Genomic DNA, 22,752 nt, shown 5'->3' with positions numbered 1-22,752 from the left:
GTGTGGTAGCTATTGCACCGACAAAGATTAGCAGTTGTAACAAAAAGTGTGGTTGGTTCTCTGCAAAGCCTTCACCATTATAAACAAATCGTCTGTATTTCCAAGCAAGTTGTTGTGGTGGCGTTCATACCTCGAAATTTATGGGAGGGTCCATCATATATATATTTAGTGGACGGGTTAGGAGGTTGCTTCTTACCCTGCCTCTAAATTCCACAATTTACACACTATTTTGTTTTTTTGTTTTTTTCACGTTAATCTCATCGATTACAAATTTAACTTTCAGATTAAAAAAACAAAAAGTTAAAAAAAAAAAAAAAAAAATTCTTTTGAAAAACATTTTTTATGACTTTTATTTGTATTCAAGGCATATGAGTTAGGGAGAACTTGTTTATTTTAATCGGTTGGGAAATAAGGTAGGCAGAAAACAAGATGGATTTCTATGGAGTGGTAGAGGTGGGGTGCACCTTGCTGAAGGGTGTCCAAGGTAGTTTCTTATCTTGCCTTTCCACTAAACAGTAAAATAATACCTTTAATCAAATTCAAATGATATTCTGCAGAATAAGTTTGCTACAAAATAAAATAAAATACCATATTTACTTGTGCATTGGTCTAATTTTGAAGGCCGAAGGTTCGTGTTAACCTCTGAGTAATGGGACTGAGAACGGATCTCCATATTTTCGAAATTAAGATATCTTGTTACTCGGGGAAGTGCAGCAGCAGTAGTATAATTACTGATGTGGACTGTAGAATCAGCAACCAAACTAATAATAATAATAATAATAATAATAATACTCCCAGGAAAAACGTTTGAATTTGCACCACAAACATAAAAACTATAACTCAATAATGTTATGTATAACTTACTGTGTCTACCTGGTATTGTCCGGGAATATTTTTACTTTTACTTCTTTTTCTATTTTTTTAATTTTTTTTTTTAAGATTGTTTTTTTTTTTAAATTACATTTAATAATTATGGCATCGTTTACTCACTGAATTATTAATTGAAGCAAATTAGTATAAAACTGCAAACATGTAAACACTATCAATAATTTCTTCCACTCTTTATCTGTGCCTAAACCTAAACGTAGATTCCATGAACAAAGCTTCTTTCTAAGAACTGCACACCTGTGAAACTCTCTTCCGTTTACCTGCTTTCCAGCTGACTACAATATGGCCGTCTTCAAGTCCAATGTAAACAAGTTCTTGATGAGCCATTCCCCTCAAGTGATCTAATTTACCAAATTTACACTTCTAACGATTACTATGATATTGTCCTTTTGACCACTGTACACTCTTTAATCCATATCCTCGAGTGGCTTCTGAGCCCTGATAAGTGGTGATTCCTTTGTAAAATAAATAAATAAAGCTGCAAATAATTTTGTTGTGTTCTATTTACAAGATGACTGGTTGGTAGTTTTCAAAACTTTCAATCTTTTAATACATGCAAATTTAAGGCCAGAATTGACTTTCTATTCAACATTTTAAATGCTTGCAAATTTGAAAAGGCCTCTCCAAGTATACCCAGAGTATTATTTTAAATTGGGATTTTTATTATCTATATTAGTAACTAGCGGGGGTACCCGGCGTTACCCGAGTGTTTGTTTCCGGGACGGGGAGTTTTAAAAAATGTTATGGTAGGTAAGTAGGAAAGATCAAACCCGGAGTCATGAGTAAAAGTAGGAAAATAAAGTGTGAAAAAAAATTAAAAAAAAAAAAAAAAAAAAAATCTGCAACGTTAACAGTTCGGCCACCAAGAAAAGTCCATTCCAGTTGTTTAGGAAAAAAAAAAAAAAAAAAAAAAAAAACGACTACGGTAGGTCGGCGCGAACGTGAAAATACAATGTGAATTGTCCAGCACGCTAACCACTACGCCACAGAGCACTGCAGCTTAGTTTAGTGATTTTAAATAACTTCACATGAAAGAACTACGAAGCCAAACCGGTGTTCTCTTCTCAACTGTTCTTTGTGAACGATCCCCAAACGGTGTTAAGTGGTGGCAGGGGGAGGAGGAATTTATTAGAGAGAAAATATTTTACCACTTCCATTGATCTTAACCGATTTTGGCCGTGACTTCTCAGCAGAAAAAGTATAGAAATCTAAGATTATCGAGGAATTTGAGAAATAATAAGCCTATAACACACCTCAGATATTGTTCTGCCGTTTGTGCATATTATATTTGCATGAAATATCTTGATTTTTAATCCTATTAAGGTCAAAATCCGATGGGAAAAATGAGTTCATTTTATTTATATAGAGATATGTGGATTATTTCCCTTGATTAGCACTTTTCAATGATTTTCGAGATTTAAAAGAACATTAGTTTAACAAAATTATAGTTTTATAACGATTTGGTTCAATTAATAATTTATTAATTTTTATTTATTGTGGACCATTATCCTCACCTTTTCTTAGTTGTTTCATGACGTTTCGGCTAACTATTCCTTTGGCCTTCGTCAGGTGGTAAATGCTACGGATAGGAACTCTGAATCTCCTGTTTGCATCCAGTGCAATTATTGCCTTCTATAGTTGTTGTCGTCGTCTCACCACGGAAGGCAGTAATTGCAGTGAATTCAGTCAGGAGATTTAGAGTTCCTATTCGTCGCGGTTACCACCTGACGAAGGCCAAAGGAATAGTTGGCCGAAACATTGTGAAACAACTGAGAAAAGATGAGGATAATGGTCCGCAGTAAATAAAAATTAATAAATATTACTCATCTCAATGAATTCCAATTAAATAATAATAATTCACCAAACAATTCCGTAATAATTACATTTTTAACTTTCAAAATCCTATTTAAAAAAAAACATGAGAAAAACAAACTGCATTGTTCAAAAGAAGAGACAAAAAAAACAAAAGACGAAAGACTTGATAGAGAGACACAGTTTGTAATAAGCAAATACGTATTTTAATCATAAATCAAATAAAATGATTAACTGCTCTTTTATTATTTTGGTCATTCGTACCTCTAAATCAAAGGGAAATATTTTCTTTTGTGTCACTGTTGCACCAATGAACATATCATGGGCAATATAACTTGATATGCTGTCAAACCAGATAAACGAAACATGCAAGTTGTTACAAGTCAACAATAAAGAGAGCCATCGAAGCCGTAAAATGAATAAAACTCTTGGTATTTTAAACTTCTAAAATTATAATTCACTCAATGTTCTTATTTGCCAAATACCCACAATGCAACACAAATTGTTAAATGTTTTGGAATATGTATAATTATGTATCTGTATAAAGCTTTATAAGGGCATATAATATTTTATGTATCAGAGTTATGAGTATTTATTTCAATAGCGAGTCGTTAAGTAGTATTTATGAAAATATATATGGCAATTAAGCTACAAAGAATCCTTGTGAAGATTTGTAAGGCTAACATGGGGAAATTTTGTGTAGCTTAATTGCCATATAAATTTTTGTAACTTTTACTATATATAAATAAACAATAAATGAACTGTAGAATAAATTGGCTAAAAATGAATATTTTCTGTATAAAGCAAATCTATCAGGATAGCAGGGGCTCTACCCTGTTAAGAGGAGCGATTTATAAATTAAATTAAAAAAGATGAGTAATAAAAGTTACATAGAAATTTATTAAATCATCAGGTCAATAAAGAAAATGTAAAAGAAATTCATTAGGCCATGGCATTTTGAAACTAAATGATCAATAGAGGTGGATTCGAAAATAAACTCCAGTGAATGGAATCTGGGGTAAGGTACTCTTCAAACGAACCTCAGGGGTCATTTCATGATCAGGAAATGCTTTCAGGATGGACTGCAATGTAAAATAGTCTTCAGACATATCCCACATGTATGGAATTGATCCAGAGAGATTCCAAAAACTAAACCCAATTCCGGTTTTTCTCTTCTGATGAGAAGCATTTAGCCTCAAAATGTCATGGCCTAAATAGGCTCGTTTACATTTTCCCCTCATTTTCTTATTGACCTGATGATTTTAAATTTATGCTATTGCATTTTTTGATTGCAATAAATAATTTTAAGAAAATAATAATTTCACCATTGTGAGATGCACACACCTAGAAGTTGTCTCAATTTAAACAATATAGAGATAAGAAAAAGCACCCATAATACACATGCTTACATACAAAATGATATATACCCACAAAAATTAACGCATGGGAGAGGCGACAGACCCACAACGTTAGATTATAACAAGAAATTGTTTGCATAAAAAAAATTTCTGAATTAAATTTTATATTGCCATTGTGATTTTAAATAACATTTTAATCTTTTTAAATTTTTATTTATTTGTTTTTATTGTTTTTCATATTTGAGCTCTTCATTTTTGAGCTCTTCATATTTGAGCTCTTCATTTTTGAGCTCTTCATTTTTGAGCTTTTAGATATTAGCTCTTTTTTTATATTAAGTCTTTTTTTTTTAGATATTATTTTTTTTCTTCAAGGGAGTCAGCACTTATTAATACTCAAGGACAGGAGTTAATGAATGTAAGGTGATAGTGTAGTAATCATTAATGGTGTAAATTGGGTAGAATTTAATTATTTAAGGGAAACGCTCAACAAGAATTTGTTTACATTTGAATTGAAGGCTGTGATAATGTAGTTAACCGGAAAGCATACTAGCGGAACAATGTTCCACAGGCGAGCAGCTCTAAGAAAGCTTTGTTCATGGAATCTGCACTTAGACATGGATAGAGTGGGTGAAAATGTATATTGTTTAGCAAGGGAAGGTAGGCTCACAACGTCTCTTCTGTGGAAAAGAGGTTACAGCTAAGAGAAAACGGCATCACCTAGGTTTTAAAGCCAGATTTAAACTCTACTAAAGTGGGGTAGGGCACACCGAGCAACTCCTGCCCAAATGTAGCAACAATGGATGTTTTAGTTATTTAAGTTGTTTTAGTTATTTAAGCTGTTTTAGTTATGAAAGCTGTTTTAGTTATGAAAGCTGTTTTAGTTATGAAAGCTGTTTTAGTTATGAAAGCTGTTTTAGTTATGAAAGCTGTTTTGACAATTTAAGCGGTTTTTTCCTTGTTATATAAGCAGTTTTTTCTTTGTTATATAAGCTGGGTTTTTTTTTTTGTTATATAAGCTGGGGTGTTTTTTTTGTTATATAAGCTGTTTTTTTTTTTTTTTTTTTTTTTTGGTTATTTCAACTGTTTTAGTTATTCAATCTTTAGTTATTCAAGCTGTTTTAGTTGAGCACTTTTTTTTTTTATTGTAAGTTTTCTAAGTGTATTTTTAAGACTTAAAAATCTATGAAATGTTTTGATCGTTATTCTCTTTTTTTAATTTTTCAGGTGAAAGTAGTAAAATTCTCCTATATCTGGACAATAAACAATTTTAGTTTTTGTCGAGAAGAAATGGGAGAAGTATTAAAAAGTTCAACATTTTCTGCTGGAGCAAATGATAAATTAAAATGGTAAGTGTCAATATTTATCTATTCCCCTCCAATTTCTTTAATCTTGTTTTCATTTTATTTTGAATTTCATATATTAATGATGGGACGATTCCAATATTTTTCTGGATTCCGATACAATTACCGATTCCGATTCTTTAGAAATCTCTAAATATCTATATATCTATAAAAGTGAAAGTGTCTGTGTACATTTCTCTATGCAATAACTCTGTCAATTTTTAGTCTACAGATGAGGATTCATGGTTCGTATTATTTGATTCTTTGAACTACTATTCTCATCTTGAGTGTTATTTGCACAATGTGGAGTAGTGGATAAAGTACTTTGTAAAATTCATTTGTAAATTATACTCTTCTGGATGTTGAAGGTTCGATCCTCTGTGCGGGTGTGGCACTGCATGGAATTTTGAACAGAATCCTTTACTTAATCCACAGAGGTAGTGTGCTCCTGTTCCATCAGCCATGACCAGGTAGAACTCCGAAGTAACTTGCAATTGTATTTTCAGTGTCGCACATGCTAAGGATGAGATCTGAAATATCGAGAAGAGTGTAAACTTGCAACTGAATTTTACCAAATATTTTCACAGTACACCATTCACAAATATTTACTCTACATTCAAGTTCTCACCAATTTTTTTTTTTGTTGTGCACTTTTTAAGTTTGTTACTTTGAATTTATCAAGATAAACAAAAACATACAAATAAAATAATATTTGCATCATTTAAATACTTGATTTAAATATATTTTTAAAAAAAAAGTATGACTTAAAAAAGAAAATTTATTTCTTATTTCATTTAGGTGTTTGCGGGTCAACCCAAAAGGATTGGATGAAGAAAGTAAAGATTATCTCTCATTATATTTATTATTAGTTTCTTGTAATAAAAGTGAAGTAAGGGCCAAATTTAAATTTTCTATTTTGAATGCCAAACGAGAGGAAACAAAAGCAATGGGTAAGTGTTTTTTTTTTTCTTTTCCCTTAATCTTTTTAATTTAAAAATATTTGAACTGTCCATGCCTAATCATAAGCCTGAATTTTATTTTTGTACTTGCTAAAGTATTCATGTCTCTGCTAGGTTTGCAAATTTTTTAACTTTAAATCAAAATATCACATGAACTACATTGTCAAAGTAAATGAAACTAAACAGCATAAGATTTCTTTCTCTAAATTTGAATGAAAAAATCAAAAGTGAACGAATTTCATAAATGTCCAATATGCGTACATCGCATTAGACACTATTATCGTTATTATAATATAGAAGTGCCAAAATCTTTGATGTACGTACTTGTCACGGGACAAAGATGTCGTATTCCAAAAATCATGTACATCGATCAAGTAGTTTATGGGGAGGCAAAAAGGGACTGCCTTGCTTTGCCATTTTGGAAAAAAAAACAAAAAAAAAAATAGGCAACTCCACGATAATTCAAACTTACGAGATCGGCCTTGTAATGTTAATCACTTAAAACCGTTTAGAAACGATTTTCTTTATAAAAAAAAAAAAAAACTTAATCAATTTATGTTCTTTGACGAGTTCGTACATAAAAATTTTTCTGCAATTATTTAAAATACATTTAATTTTAAATAAGCACGTATGTTGTACAAATACAATTTTGTTTTACTTTTTTTGTGATTGGCATTTTGTTTACACTTTTCTCTCGGTCTTGCCCTACCCCCCCCCCCACCCTCCTCCCTGTTCGCCAACTATTTAATAATCTATTTAGACTGTATATTACATTGCCAGGACACACTTTCTTAATTTGAGAACGCAGTTTGGCAATTTGGAGTGATGGCAGTTTTTCAGGTTGTTGTACAGAATTCCCTCTATATTAAAAAAAATAAAAATTGGATTGTATTCCAAAAGTCAATAAAATTGATCAATTTTATTTTTAAATAAGAAAATACAGTATTATAAGCGACAGAAGAGCAGCTGTTTTTTCTGCCATTTTGAAAACGACTTAAAAAGGGGGGAAGGTAACTCAATAAGTCAAACTTGCAAGACTTACCGTAATGCCTATGAATTCCAAATAATCATTTAAAAATGATTTGCTTAATAAAAATAAAACTACTTGATAAATTCACATAAATTTTGTAATATGATATTTTCCGTTTTGTCACAGGTACATATATGATACAGATTTTTCTTTATTTATGAATTTTTTTTTTTTATATAGGAGGAATTTTGACAAAAATCATTTTCCATTTCATTTTTTTTAAAAATTGGTTCCTATCCAATTTTTATAATTGACATTATTAGTATAATGTCCAATTTATCTATTAATTTTGACCTCTGTCTTGGACAAACGGCATTTTTTTTCTCTGAGTAATTACATGATTGCATTTGCGTGTTATTGTAATTTTGCTTCTAGAGCAAGTTTCTTTTTATTATCTTTATCTCTCAAAGGAGCCACGCAATAACACTTCAAGTTGATTTTGATCGCAAATATATATCATTTGTGAGAATCAACTCCTAATGGAATTGATTTATGTAAACTAGAAATCTGTGTTTGTGTGTAGCACACAGTTCTCATTTTATTATTTTTTCGAGAATTTGACAAGGAATGCTAAATATTTCAACGTTTTTTTTAATTTTATTTTTATTTATATTTTTTTTTTTTCTTTTTTCTTTAGAGAGTCAAAGAGCATACAGATTTGTGCAGGGAAAAGACTGGGGTTTCAAGAAGTTTATTAGGCGGGACTTTCTAATGGATGAAGCTAATGGACTTTTACCTGACGATAAATTAACTATTTTTTGTGAAGTAAGTCATTTTCTAACCATGTTCATTTCTCGTTTATTTTAAATTGAGTTGAGCATATTTTTATCTTCAAATTTTTTCTTAATTGGAAAAAAAAATATTACTTTAGATTTTATATGTATATAATAACATACTAATAGTGGCCTGGCAAGTCTACAAGGGAGACAACCAAAGCAGCAAAACTGAAGCTGGCTGGCAAGACATTATATAAACAAATGTAGTCAAATTTTGGCATATTTTATTGGTTTGAAAATATAGGTTCTTTTTTTACTAATTGTCATAAAATTTTAACGATAGAATACTATTATAATCTTTGAAAAGTCTGCAAATGTTCATGAAGTTTCATCCCATAGAACCAAAAATATGAGCATTTCAATATTTAATTTGGCTACAAGTGTGTGTGTGTGTGTATATATATATATATATATATATATATATATATATATATATATATATATATATATACCAATTTGTTTGGCAATTTTATTAAGTTCCAAATCTCAGCGACTAATCAGAATTTAACAGATGAAGGCTCGTTGAAAAGGTAATGACCTGAATTGTATAGTGGACTATGTGACATATGCCCTTAAGGTCGCACCTTAAGGGGATCATCCATCATCCAGAGCCTATTTTGGGCACTTTTGTGCAGCCATAAAATGTTTCAATCATAGTCGTTTGTTTTCCTGGTTTTGCATAGGAATTACAAAATATCCAATATTTCCCCCAAACCTCTGGCCTTGATGGAGGGGAGACTAAAACTTGCTATGGTTTCAAATGATCTGAAATAACAGCAAGGGGAGACTTGATTCCAAATATTTCTTGTATGTTATATTTTCACTCTTTGGTTTTTATACACAAAGTAAATTTCACTGTGTATAAAGATTTTTTGTATATTGGAGATGTTCATAATCGTACCCTATTTCCAAAAGAGAGAAGATATAGCATAAGAAATATTTGGAATCAAGTCTCCTCTTGCTGTTATTTCAGATCATTTGAAACCATAGCAGCAAGTTTTAGTCTCCCCTTCATCAAGGCCAGATTTTTGGGGAAATGTATTAAATGAAAGATGAGGAATAAAAGTTATCATTAACACTCCTGTATTTGAATATATTGTTAAGTGTCAGTTTTAGTCATTTAGAACTGCTTTAAGGCTTCACTGCTCTCATTGTTCGACTTAATTTCAAACAAATATTACAGTTCATAGATCACTTTCTCAGCTATATTGTGAAAAAAAAATTTTAATTTTCGTTCAGTAAAACCAAAGTTACGATGAATTTTCTGGTGTCCAAAATTGTAAAAAAATATGTAAGGAGGTGAATGACGCTTTTTATGGCTGGTTTCCATAGCAACCACCTCGCTTCAGCGACTACTGTTGCTACTAATTCACTGCTGTCACAGAAAGAGAAGTAACAAGTGAAACAGAATGAAAGCATGAAAGGGAGATAATTGGGGTGATTTTATTGAAAGCAAACAAGTGCCATACATTGTTATTACATATGTGTTTATGGAGGCAAAAAATAAGACTGAAATTAAACAAAGAACAAGTGAATTTATTGGAAGCTTGGAAAAATCATGGATTACAATAGAAAAATGTGAGCATGAAAAGTAATATGATTAAACTTAAACATGGAAAAGTAAAGAAGTAGTTGTTAAAGCTGGAAAAGAAAAGGGCAAGATATTAAAATATTGCAGCGTTAAGAATTGATTATATAATGTTATAAATTAAATTTTAAAAAAAATCTTAATATTTTATTATTTTAAGTTCTAAATTTATATTTTTACAAGAATATCTTGTCCTTTTCTTTTCCAGTTTTAACAACTAGTCCTTTACCTTTCCATGTTTAAGCTTAACCATATTACTTTTAATGCTCGTATTTTTCTATTGTAATCCATAACTTTATTACATCATCAGAACAATAAGGAAAAGTAAGAAAAAACCTCTTTAGGTCATTAGTTTTTGTTTTCGTAAATTTTCCCCTGAACTTTTTCTTGTTGTTCTGATGATATAATAAAGTTATATAAAACTTTTATTCCTTATCTTTCATTTAATATTGTTTTTGCTCCCCTTAAGTGTTGAGCTTCTTTTTTTTTTTTATCTTGATAAGTTTTGCTTTGTTAAAGCTTTACTTTTCCATAACAATAATTATATAATATATATATATATATATATATATATATATATATATAATTATGTCTCAAATGACTGGTAAATTGGTTTACATTATCCTTTTTTGGGAAATTGGTATATTTGTACTAATTATGCATTGTGTTGGTTTGATAACAAGTAGCAGTACTTCATTCTCTTTGTTCCTTTTCATTGTTGTCTTTTTTTCTTTTGAATAAGAGCAATTAAAAAAGGGGTTAACAATGTGTTTCTTTTTTTTAAGGTTTTTTTTTATATTTCTCTTCAGAATACAATATAAGTACAAAATACCTCAAACCTATTCCCTATAGAGAAGGGAGCAACTCTTCAAAGCACGACTGCTCTCTTGTAATCCAGAAAAAAAGAGAAAGATTTGATTAACTCAACTGCTATGTGTCACTACTGATTTCCTGTTTGTGTTACAATATCCTGAAATGTGGCCATAACTGTAAAATTTTCACTTGTAATGGAATTTTCCACTGCTCTAACCTTGTTGGAAAATCCTGTTTTAAATTTTTTTTTTTTTTTTTTTTTTGCATCCTCTGCATTTAAATATTTCTACATATATATTTACGTCAAAAAATTTTTTTATTCTTTTATTTTTAGGTCAGTGTAGTTGGAGATACAGTAAATGTATCCGGTCAGAGCAATTGTACACCTGTGAAGGTTCCTGAATGTCGGCTAAGTGATGATCTAGGTGGTTTGTTTGAGCGCTCGTCCTTCAGTGATGTAACGTTATGTGTTGGAGGCCGAGAATTCCAAGCGCATAAAGCTATTTTGGCAGGTACGGTGGAAACAAATATACCTTTTTCTTTTGTGCATTTGGCTTAAAAGAATAACATATTAAAAATGAGAAACATTTTGTAATTTTAAAACTTCAACCATTTTATTACAATTAGTTTTTTTTTTATTTTGTAGTAGAACCTCGGAATACAGCATAAAATATTAGTAACAAAATACAGTACAGTATATAATACACATGTATATAATCAAATAAGATTATAAATAATATTGTAAGACTGGGCAAATACCATAACCAGGTGTTGAAAAAACATTGTATTCCACATTGTAACCTGAAAAAAAAAAACATATCTTAGGGTCTCCGTATCCTGGGGTTCTTCTGTACTATAAAAACATACCTGTCCTAGGATGGGTAAAATTAATTCTTCAAACAAAACATTTTTCTGACACTTGTCTCCTTACAAAAATTAAACCTCATGCCTAGAATCTTTATTCCAAGTGTGATCAAAGTTCATTACATTATTTTGATTCTAGAAAATGTCTATAATTTATGACATTAGCTTAAGGGTCCTTAAGAAGAAATTAAAATTCAAGCAATCTTGCTTAATTGATGTTTAATAACTATGAGTCAAATTTAATGCAAATCTGAAATATTTGAATTTGGTTGTTCTCATCTTATAATCCATCCTTAAAATATTTCAAAGAAAAAAAACTGAAATTTATGAATATTTGATTATTGATGCCTAATGATATTGTTAAAATTTCATAAAAATTAGCTAAATTTTCATGAATTTTATTTAAAAAAAATAACTCCATTTAAAAATAAATATTTGTCAGTTTTTTTTTTTATATAGGGTTATTTTTTTAATTTATAAAACATCCAGTTAAAAAAAATCCTTTAAACTTGTGAGATACTTGGATATGGCAAGTATATAAAAAAATCAAGCATCATAGTGAACGGAAAAAAAGAAAAAAAAGTTTTATTTTCAGTATTTTAATGATTTGACATTTGTAAAAACTACTGCCTTAATAATGTGTACTCCTCCTATTCCTTTTTTGTTGACCAATTATGTGTTTCTGAACAAATTTTGAAAACAGCATAATTTTTTTACTAGTATATAGATTGAATTTCTGTCTGTTTATTTATTCACACATTCCTCACTTCGATAAGCATATATATTCTGAAAGGATATTACTCAAAGTACTTGGATAATATATTTTATTTGGATCAAAAAAGTGTACAACATTACAATGTCTGGTCTACTTCACCTTCATAGTCTTATTTTATTCATTTATAGTTGAAAACAGGTTCAGGATTTAAAGCATCACTTCCTTGGAAAAAGATACTACACTTTGCTTCTAGCAAAGTGTAGTACTTTTCTGATGCTATATTTAGTCTATTCTGTCGTTGAGACCTTTTTCTAGACAATTTTGAATTTTTGTTCCAATGTGGCGTGCTGTTTTTTGGGAGCTGTGTTCCCCTACATTGAAAACCTTGTTGTCTAACTCTGCGCATGTGAAGAGGCAAATAAGAACTAACATTTTTATTGATTTGTGAAAACTGATGAAATGTCAAGGACGGGAGAATTAAAGACTGTAAATTTTCTGAAATTGATTTTTATTAATATCACTTTACTTTAAACCCCCCCATCACTCAATCATTTAATGTTAAAAAACGTTAAAAAAAAAAAAAAATGAACAATAAAATTAACATGGTGCTATAAATTGAGCACAATATGGACATGCTGTTACTTGTTCAATCCCGGACAATGCCGAGTCTTCTTGCTAGTAATTCAGAGTACAATACACAAAGTAACTACTGTATTATTTCTAATCATTCAGCATCATTTTTCCCTTGTTTAAGGATCAGACTTTTTTTTTTTATTTGGCAAGCTCAGTCTCCAAACCTCATAGTTTAGTGTGTCAGCTGCTTCCAAACTCCACTCACATGCAAATATCTACTATTACTGCCACCTGTTTATACCCCCCTCCCAAAAATAATTTCTAGTGTGAAAATAATGTGGAGGTCTGGTATTCTGTTTATTATGCTTAAGCGGGTCAACTGTTTCCAAACTCCACGTTATACAGTTTTGTCCAATACTTGCTTCTAAGTTATCCTTGGTTGATCAATCTTTTTGCAATTCATGATTTCTCTGCTTCCACAACAACTTATTAAAAAAAAAAAAAAGATCAAACACTTCAGATGATTATTATGAAAAGATTATATAATTATCAAAAATATTCAACGAATTGTTATAATGAATTTAAATTTTTTATTGCTCTAAATGTTTTTGTACCTGTTGTGATATTTTTGTTTTGTAGCACGTTCGCCTGTATTTAATGCAATGTTTGAGCATGAGATGGAAGAAAGGAAACAGGTAAGTTAAAAAAAAAAAAAAAAAAAAATCCCTCCCAATAAAAAAATTGGTTATGTCAGAATTTCCGGTGCAGATGCTACCAGAAGCAGTGACAAGGCAAATCAGTTCCTTCACTTCTATTGTTCTTCAGTATTTCTATTGTGAAGTGATTTATTGAAATAAAATATAAGAAAAGGACATTATTGAAAAATATACAATAAAAATTAACAAAATTATACAGATAAAAATAACAATTAGTTTTTATTTGCAGTTTTAATAACATTTAAAGAATTTTTTTAAATTTTATTTTAAATATATAAGAAATATGCTTATGAAATTATAAAGATACATGTTTTTTTTTAATTTAAATTTATATATGTTTATGAAAGTATAAAAATTATTGAAATCAAAATAATAAAACTTCAAACATCATAAAAAAAAAACGTATCAATTGCATAATATTCCCAAAATAGTTTAAAAAGATTTTTAAAAGTGTTTTCAATAATTGTTAATTAAAATAAGACTGAAAAAAACTTTCCAATGATTATTAATAAAAGAAAGATTGGAGAAGCTTAATAAAAAAACGAGTACATGCACAGGGGAAATTATTAATTATTAAATAAAAAAGAAAGGTTGGAAAAATGTAATAAAAAAACGAGTACATGCACAGGGGAAATTATTAATTATTAAATAAAAAAGAAAGGTTGGAAAAATGTAATAAAAAAACGAGTGCATGCACAGGGGAAATTATTAATTATTAAATAAAAAAAGGTTGGAAAAATGTAATAAAAAAAAAAGTGCATGCACAGGGGAAATTATTAATTATTAAATAAAAAAGAAAGGTTGGAAAAATGTAATAAAAAAACGAGTACATGCACAGGGGAAATTATTAATTATTAAATGAAAAAGAAAGGTTGGAAAAATGTAATAAAAAAACGAGTACATACACAGGGGAAATTATTAATTATTAAATAAAAAAAGGTTGGAAAAATGTAATAAAAAAAAAAGTGCATGCACAGGGGAAATTATTAATTATTAAATAAAAAAGAAAGGTTGGAAAAATGTAATAAAAAAACGAGTACATGCACAGGGGAAATTATTAATTATTAAATGAAAAAGAAAGGTTGGAAAAATGTAATAAAAAAACGAGTACATGCACAGGGGAAATTATTAATTATTAAATAAAAAAGAAAGGTTGGAAAAATGTAATAAAAAACGAGTACATGCACAGGGGAAATTATTAATTATTAAATAAAAAAGAAAGGTTGGAAAAATGTAATAAAAAAAAGAGTGCATGCACAGGGGAAATTATTAATTATTAAATAAAAAAAGGTTGGAAAAATGTAATAAAAACACGAGTGCATGCACAGGGGAAATTATTAATTATTAAATAAAAAAGAAAGGTTGGAAAAATGTAATAAAAAAACGAGTACATGCACAGGGGAAATTATTAATTATTAAATAAAAAAGAAAGGTTGGAAAAATGTAATAAAAAAACGAGTACATGCACAGGGGAAATTATTAATTATTAAATAAAAAAGAAAGGTTGGAAAAATGTAATAAAAAAAAGAGTGCATGCACAGGGGAAATTATTAATTATTAAATAAAAAAAGGTTGGAAAAATGTAATAAAAAAAAAAGTGCATGCACAGGGGAAATTATTAATTATTAAATAAAAAAGAAAGGTTGGAAAAATGTAATAAAAAAACGAGTACATGCACAGGGGAAATTATTAATTATTAAATGAAAAAGAAAGGTTGGAAAAATGTAATAAAAAAACGAGTACATGCACAGGGGAAATTATTAATTATTAAATAAAAAAGAAAGGTTGGAAAAATGTAATAAAAAACGAGTACATGCACAGGGGAAATTATTAATTATTAAATAAAAAAGAAAGGTTGGAAAAATGTAATAAAAAAAAGAGTACATGCACAGGGGAAATTATTAATTATTAAATAAAAAAGAAAGGTTGGAAAAATGTAATAAAAAAAAGAGTGCATGCACAGGGGAAATTATTAATTATTAAATAAAAAAAGGTTGGAAAAATGTAATAAAAAAAAAAGTGCATGCACAGGGGAAATTATTAATTATTAAATAAAAAAGAAAGGTTGGAAAAATGTAATAAAAAAACGAGTACATGCACAGGGGAAATTATTAATTATTAAATGAAAAAGAAAGGTTGGAAAAATGTAATAAAAAACGAGTACATGCACAGGGGAAATTATTAATTATTAAATAAAAAAGAAAGGTTGGAAAAATGTAATAAAAAACGAGTACATGCACAGGGGAAATTATTAATTATTAAATAAAAAAGAAAGGTTGGAAAAATGTAATAAAAAAAAGAGTGCATGCACAGGGGAAATTATTAATTATTAAATAAAAAAAGGTTGGAAAAATGTAATAAAAACACGAGTGCATGCACAGGGGAAATTATTAATTATTAAATAAAAAAGAAAGGTTGGAAAAATGTAATAAAAAAACGAGTACATGCACAGGGGAAATTATTAAATAAAAAAGAAAGGTTGGAAAAATGTAATAAAAAAACGAGTACATGCACAGGGGAAATTATTAATTATTAAATAAAAAAGAAAGGTTGGAAAAATGTAATAAAAAAAAGTGCATGCACAGGGGAAATTATTAATTATTAAATAAAAAAGAAAGGTTGGAAAAATGTAATAAAAAAACGAGTACATGCACAGGGGAAATATAGGCATGAGGGGGAAAAAAGCGAAGGAACTGATTTACCTTGTCACGGCTTCCGGTAGCAATCATGATGGAAGTGATGAATATCAAATTTATTGTAAAAAAAAAAAAATAGTGAAGTGCAACAAAATTATATTTTAATCTAACTTTAAATTTGATGTAGTGATTTTTTCCATTAATATTTTTATATCTAACGTCAAAAAATCTTTTTAGGGCAGAAGTGAGTTTAGGTGGGCACACTCCCTAAATGGCAAAAAAAAAAAAAAAAATGTGCTCACGTTGCTGAAAATATATGTTCAAAAATTCATGGTGCTTGGTTCATAAAACTATGCAACACCTAATCGAAATTTTTCTTTTTCTTTCTTTTGTCTATTTTTTAATGTAACACTATTTTAGGGGATAATTTTTAATCTAACAAATATTTTTTTTTTCTAGGGGGGGTGCGGGGGTTCTGAGTCAATAATTTTCTCCAACTCCAATGATATCTTAACTCAAGTTATGTGTGCTGGTTAAGATATCAGCTTATCCCAAAAATATCTGAGACATAATAATAAAATATTATCCTTGCTTTAATTGTGTAACAAACAAAATATAAGTATATAAAAGTCATGTTAATACAAACGATTTAAAATTTTAAGAATTTTAAAATCCAAATTAGTTTATCAATTTATTTTCCAATAGATAATATTTGTCAGCTGAAGTTTATAATGTTCTGATTTCAGAATCGTGTGGAAATCACTGATGTTGATCATGAAGTGATGCGAGAAATGTTGCGTTTCATTTATACTGGAAAAGCACCAAATTTAGAGAAAATGGCCGATGACCTTTTAGCAGCAGCAGACAAGGTAACTAAGAGCCTTGTCTTTCTGATTTTCTTTTTTTATTGTATTTGTTTGAACTAAGTTTAACTTGTATGTTTTTTTTTTATTTGCTGACTGTTATCCTGATCTTCGCAGTTGCTTCACGTTTCGGCCAACTATAATAACTGATCTTCGCAGTTGCTTCACCACGTTTCAGCTAAAATTTAAATATGTTCTACAAAAACAACAACCCCCTCCCTCCCTCCCTCCCTTCCCCCCACATTCTTTTTTTTTAATTTTATTTTTGTCATTCCACCCCTACTTCCCTACTGATTCCCTAACTTAAAAATACCAACCAAAATAATAAAAACAATTAAACTAAAGTCCATAAATAATTATTAAAACAAATGGAAATGAAAAATTTTTCAAATCGATCAAGATTCCACTAGACCCTCTCGGCAGGGCATCAGAATATGCCGACTGCCTCCCTGCAGAGAGTAGAAGTCCCTCAATGGGGCTACCTGTTGGCCGTGGGTAGCGACCCGTAATGCCATTAGGACCGGATCCTGGTGGTTGAGAGACTTGGAGGTCAGATTTTAGCACCCCCACTTCCCAACACACTACTTTGGCCCTTACTGGGCTAGACGGTCGGATGGGCCCGATCCGATCAATCGGCTGGTCACGTCTAGCACACCACTTATACACATATAACCTACACAAAACCTAAATGCTACACAACATTCTCCCATCAACACAGATCCATAAATAAATGGTGAAAGCGGTGGCTAAGGGTCAATTGTATATAATGAATAAAAACTAGACATGTTTTCCTCTAATATTTCCCATTTTCTGCTTGGATGAGAAAAATTAAGAAACACAAATGCTCGAAGTCTACATTATATGCAAGTATACCATTCCTGTAACCAGGGCGAATGGGTTTCCCCCCTGTGCGCATCCCAACTAGGGCTCCGAGGTGGGTGGGGAGAAGGAATGATGAACCCACAAACAATCCTAATTAGTTACAAAACACCACGTAAAAAAAGACTGCTAGACACTTCGGATAGCGACTTGACTGAGAAGCAAGATATATATCCAAATTTTATAATAATGGAATCTACTGAAGAAATACTATTAACTAAACTTTCCCCTTTAAGATAAAGAAAATATTATCTAAAAATATAAAACCAAAAATGGTTAAAAAATTAAGAAATGGCACTCTGCTAATAGAAATCTTCACGAAACCACAAGCGGATGAACTCCTAAAATGGAAACATTTCAATAATATAAAAATAAAAACATACCCCCACAAAACACTAAACACATGCAAAGGAGTGGTAAAAAGCCGTGAACTTTCACTTTGTCCCATTGATGAAATGCGTTCATATCTGAAAGAACAGAACGTAACAGACATTAGACAAATTCAAATTTAAAAAGATGGAGAAATGATAAACGCACACACGTACATACTAACCTTTTACCAACAAAAAATCCCACCAGAAATAAAAATAGCCTATGAGAAACTGAAAGTCGAAACTTACATCCCCAACCCACTGCGTTGCTTCAAATGTAAAAAATTTGGCCACCATCAGAATCAATGCACACACCACCCAGTGTGTGGAAGGTTCGGAGAAAATGACAACCACACCAACTGTCAAAAAACTCCCAAATGTACCAACTGTAAAGAAAATCACAGTGCCTACTCCAAAGATTGTGAAATTTGGAAAAAAGAAATTACCAAAATTAAACACACGCTAAACATCACCTACCCAGAAGCAAGGAAAAAAGTTGAAACAATCAAATATTCAGAAATAACAAAAAAGAATACTCCTAATACTAATAAGCACAACAATTATCACACAACAAACTTAGACATTAAAATCCAAGACCTCACCGACCAAATCAAAATATTAATAAACACAATTGAAGAAATGAAAAAAAATATAAACAAAATCTCACTGGAACCAAAAACCCAAACATCACACCCAATAGAAACAACCCCTTTAGCCGAAAAAGAAAACAAAAAAAGCAAACACCAAAAAACATACCAGAGGAAAAAAGAAACAAAATAGCAGAAAAAAAAAAAATTCAACGGACCGGTCACGTTCACTCTCCAGGCCAAAAGACCACTCCCCTGAGTGTTCAGAAAGAGGTAGACATGCCAAAGGATCCCCTAGAAAGAAGGGGCTGACGGAACAGTGAAACAGCCTCTGCGGCGCATGAACCTAAACTCCCCAACACACCACAACCACGACGACGCTCACAATCCAAAAGTAGAGATAAACAAAAAAACACTGTGCCTCTAGGACTCGAAAACCAAGAAGTCATGGAGACTGAGGAATCAAAAGATATTCCTCTTACCTCATGAACCTATAAATGACGATAAATAAGGAAAAAAAATAAATAAATAAAAACAATACCCATGCAAAACCTTACAAATCATAACAAAACAACATTCCTACAATGGAACTGCAGAAGACTAAAACCTAATCACGAAGAAACACTAGAAATCATCAACAAACAATATGTCTACAAGAAACATTACTCAAAGAAAATCACAATTACAAATTCAAAGAATATAACATGTACGACAAAATATGTCTACAAGAAACGCTACTCAAAGAAAATCACAACTACAAATTCAAAGAATATAACATGTACGACAAAATATGTCTACAAGAAACACTACTCAAAGAAAATCACAATTACAAATTCAAAGAATATAACATGTACGACAAAATATGTCTACAAGAAACGCTACTCAAAGAAAATCACAACTACAAATTCAAAGAATATAACATGTACGACAAAATATGTCTACAAGAAACGCTACTCAAAGAAAATCACAACTACAAATTCAAAGAATATAACATGTACGACAAAATATGTCTACAAGAAACTCTACTCAAAGAAAATCACAACTACAAATTCAAAGAATATAACATGTACGACAAAATATGTCTACAAGAAACGCTACTCAAAGAAAATCACAACTACAAATTCAAAGAATATAACATGTACGACAAAATATGTCTACAAGAAACGCTACTCAAAGAAAATCACAACTACAAATTCAAAGAATATAACATGTACGACAAAATATGTCTACAAGAAACGCTACTCAAAGAAAATCACAACTACAAATTCAAAGAATATAACATATACGACAAAATATGTCTACAAGAAACGCTACTCAAAGAAAATCACAACTACAAATTCAAAGAATATAACATGTACGACAAAATATGTCTACAAGAAACACTACTCAAAGAAAATCACAATTACAAATTCAAAGAATATAACATGTACGACAAAATATGTCTACAAGAAACGCTACTCAAAGAAAATCACAACTACAAATTCAAAGAATATAACATGTACGACAAAACCCAAATATCCACAACAAATAGAGCAATCGGAGGAGTGTCCATACTAATCAAAAACACTATACATCACACAATCGTCAAATTAAACACTGAACTACAAGCAATAGCACTAACGGCTAACCTACACCGCAAAATCACAATCTGCTCCATATACATTCCACCAAATCGGCCAATAAAAAAAAATTAAATAGACATGCTAATTAACCAACTCTCACCCCCATTTATAATAATGTGAGATTTTAATGCGCACAGCAACAATTGGGGAAGTAATCAAAACAACAACAAAGGCAATATAATAAATGAAATCATAAATACAACAAACCTATGTATACTAAACAATGGTAAAAATACCTACATGAATCCAGCCAATGGATCCATGTCTTCAATAGACTTAACAATATGCACTCCATCCATTTATATGGACTTCCATTGGGATGTACTAGAAGATCAACATGGAAGTGATCACTATCCCATCATACTTAAAAGTAATCAAAAAATATCGGAAGAAAAAGTCCCAAAATGGAAATTACATAAAGCCAACTGGGAAACATTTACCAATCTATGCAGAACAGAATTAGACACAAACATTCTAAATAAAGAAGAACCACTAAAACATTTCACACAAACCTTAAACAATATTGCCACCAAAACAATACCCAAAACTTCAACAAACCCCACAAAAAAATCAAACCCTTGGTTTAATGAAAGCTGCAAAAAAGCTGTCAAAGAAAGAAAAAAAAAACACTTAAAAAATTCAATCAAAACCCTACAACAATTAATTTACAAAAATATAGAGATGCATGCCAAAACACGATACACCATAAAACAAAGCAAAAAAAACATCCTGGAAAAACTATATTTCACAGCTAAACAACCAAACACCAACTAAAAAAACATGGAATATAATAAAGAAAATAGCTGGAAAAGAAACACAAAATACCATAAACTATTTAATTAAAACTGATGGAACAAAATGCATAAACAAAAAAGAAATAACTAATTTACTAGCTGAAGAATTCTACAAAAATTCATCAAACAGTACTCAACATCATTCCAAATTCATAAAGAAACAGCAGAAAGAGAAAAACTTAATTTTACAACTAATAACAAAGAAACATACAACATACCATTCAACATAAAAGAACTAAAAAGAGCAATAAATAAAAGCAGAAATACAACTCCAGGTCCAGACGATATACATTATCAATTCCTAAAACAACTACCAGGGTCATCTTTGAAACTGTTGCTTAACATGTAACAAAATATGGAACACAGGAGAAATATCAAAATCCTGATTTGAATCAACCATCATACCAATTGCCAAACCAAATAAAAATGCAAGTAACCCAACCAGTTGCAGACCCATATCCCTAACCAGCTGCCTCTCCAAAACTATGGAAAGGATGATAAACAACCGCTTAATGTGGTACCTGGAAAAAAAGCAACCGCTTATCAAAATATCAGAGTGGATATAGACAAAAACAAAGCACAAACAACCAAATTGTACGACTAGAATCATTTATTAGAGACGGTTTTGTACACGACACCAAGTGGTGGCAGTCTTTTTCGACATCCAAAAGCCTACGATACAACCTGGAGATATGGAATTCTAAGAGACATACACAATATGGGAATAAGAGGAAATATGGCAATATTTATACAAAACTTCCTCTCTCAAAGATATTACAAAGTACGACAAGGAAACACACTATCAGATCAACCCGAGCAAGAAGCAGGAGTGCCACTAGGTAGCATATTATCCACCACCTTATTCTTAATTAAAATAAATGAAATCACACAAATTGTCGATGCACAATTTGAAAGATCATTATTTGTAGATGACTTTTCAATTGCATATTCTGCATTAAATATAACAATTGAAAGAAAGATGCAGTAATGCTTAAACAAAATAGAAAACTGGATCGATAAAAATGGATTCAAGTTAGCACAAAACAAAACTGTCTGTATTCATTTCTGCAGAAAACAAAAATATCATCTGGACCCACAACTACAAATACAAGGAAACCCAATCCCAATAGCACAACACACGAAATTTCTAGGTATTACACTGGACAATAAACTTAATTTCAATGTACATATCACTAACTTAAAGCAAAAATGCCATAAAGCAATGAAAATTTTAAAAGTAATATCAAAAACAGACTGGGGAGCAAACCAAGACACAATGTTAAAAATATACCAGACACACATAAGATCAAAATTAGATTATGGAAGCATCACATATAGCTCCACCCGTAAATCCTATCTCCAAAAATTATTAACCATACAAAACCAAGGATTAAGACTTAGTCTGAGAGCATATCAAACATCACCCATGGAAAGCCTATACATAGAAGCCAATGAGCCCCCTCTACATTTAAGATCGCAGAAATTAATAACACAATATGCAATAAAACTGCAAAGTGATCCAAATAACCAAAAAACATACCTTCCTTTGGATATCGCATCAAAGAAAT

General features: G+C 30.4%; 1 protein-coding gene across 1 annotated transcript in view; it reads left to right on the top strand.

Moving 5' to 3' along the window:
• The window catches only part of LOC145258149 (speckle-type POZ protein-like), a 148,150-nt gene that overhangs the window by 109,043 nt on the left and 16,355 nt on the right, over window positions 1-22,752 (top strand). The window contains exons 3-8 of the mRNA XM_080115938.1: window positions 5,283-5,404; window positions 6,197-6,348; window positions 8,025-8,152; window positions 10,899-11,076; window positions 13,356-13,411; window positions 16,815-16,937. Coding sequence (XP_079972064.1) covers window positions 5,283-5,404; window positions 6,197-6,348; window positions 8,025-8,152; window positions 10,899-11,076; window positions 13,356-13,411; window positions 16,815-16,937 — 759 coding nt within the window. The remainder of the gene's footprint in view (window positions 1-5,282; window positions 5,405-6,196; window positions 6,349-8,024; window positions 8,153-10,898; window positions 11,077-13,355; window positions 13,412-16,814; window positions 16,938-22,752) is intronic.

Source organism: Euprymna scolopes, chromosome 33 (genome assembly GCF_053919585.1).
Source record: "Euprymna scolopes isolate OS-2025 chromosome 33, ASM5391958v1, whole genome shotgun sequence".
NCBI classification, from domain to species: domain Eukaryota; kingdom Metazoa; phylum Mollusca; class Cephalopoda; order Sepiida; family Sepiolidae; genus Euprymna; species Euprymna scolopes.
The sequence above is the reverse complement of the archived record's forward strand: the minus strand, read 5'-3'. Positions and strand labels throughout refer to the sequence as shown.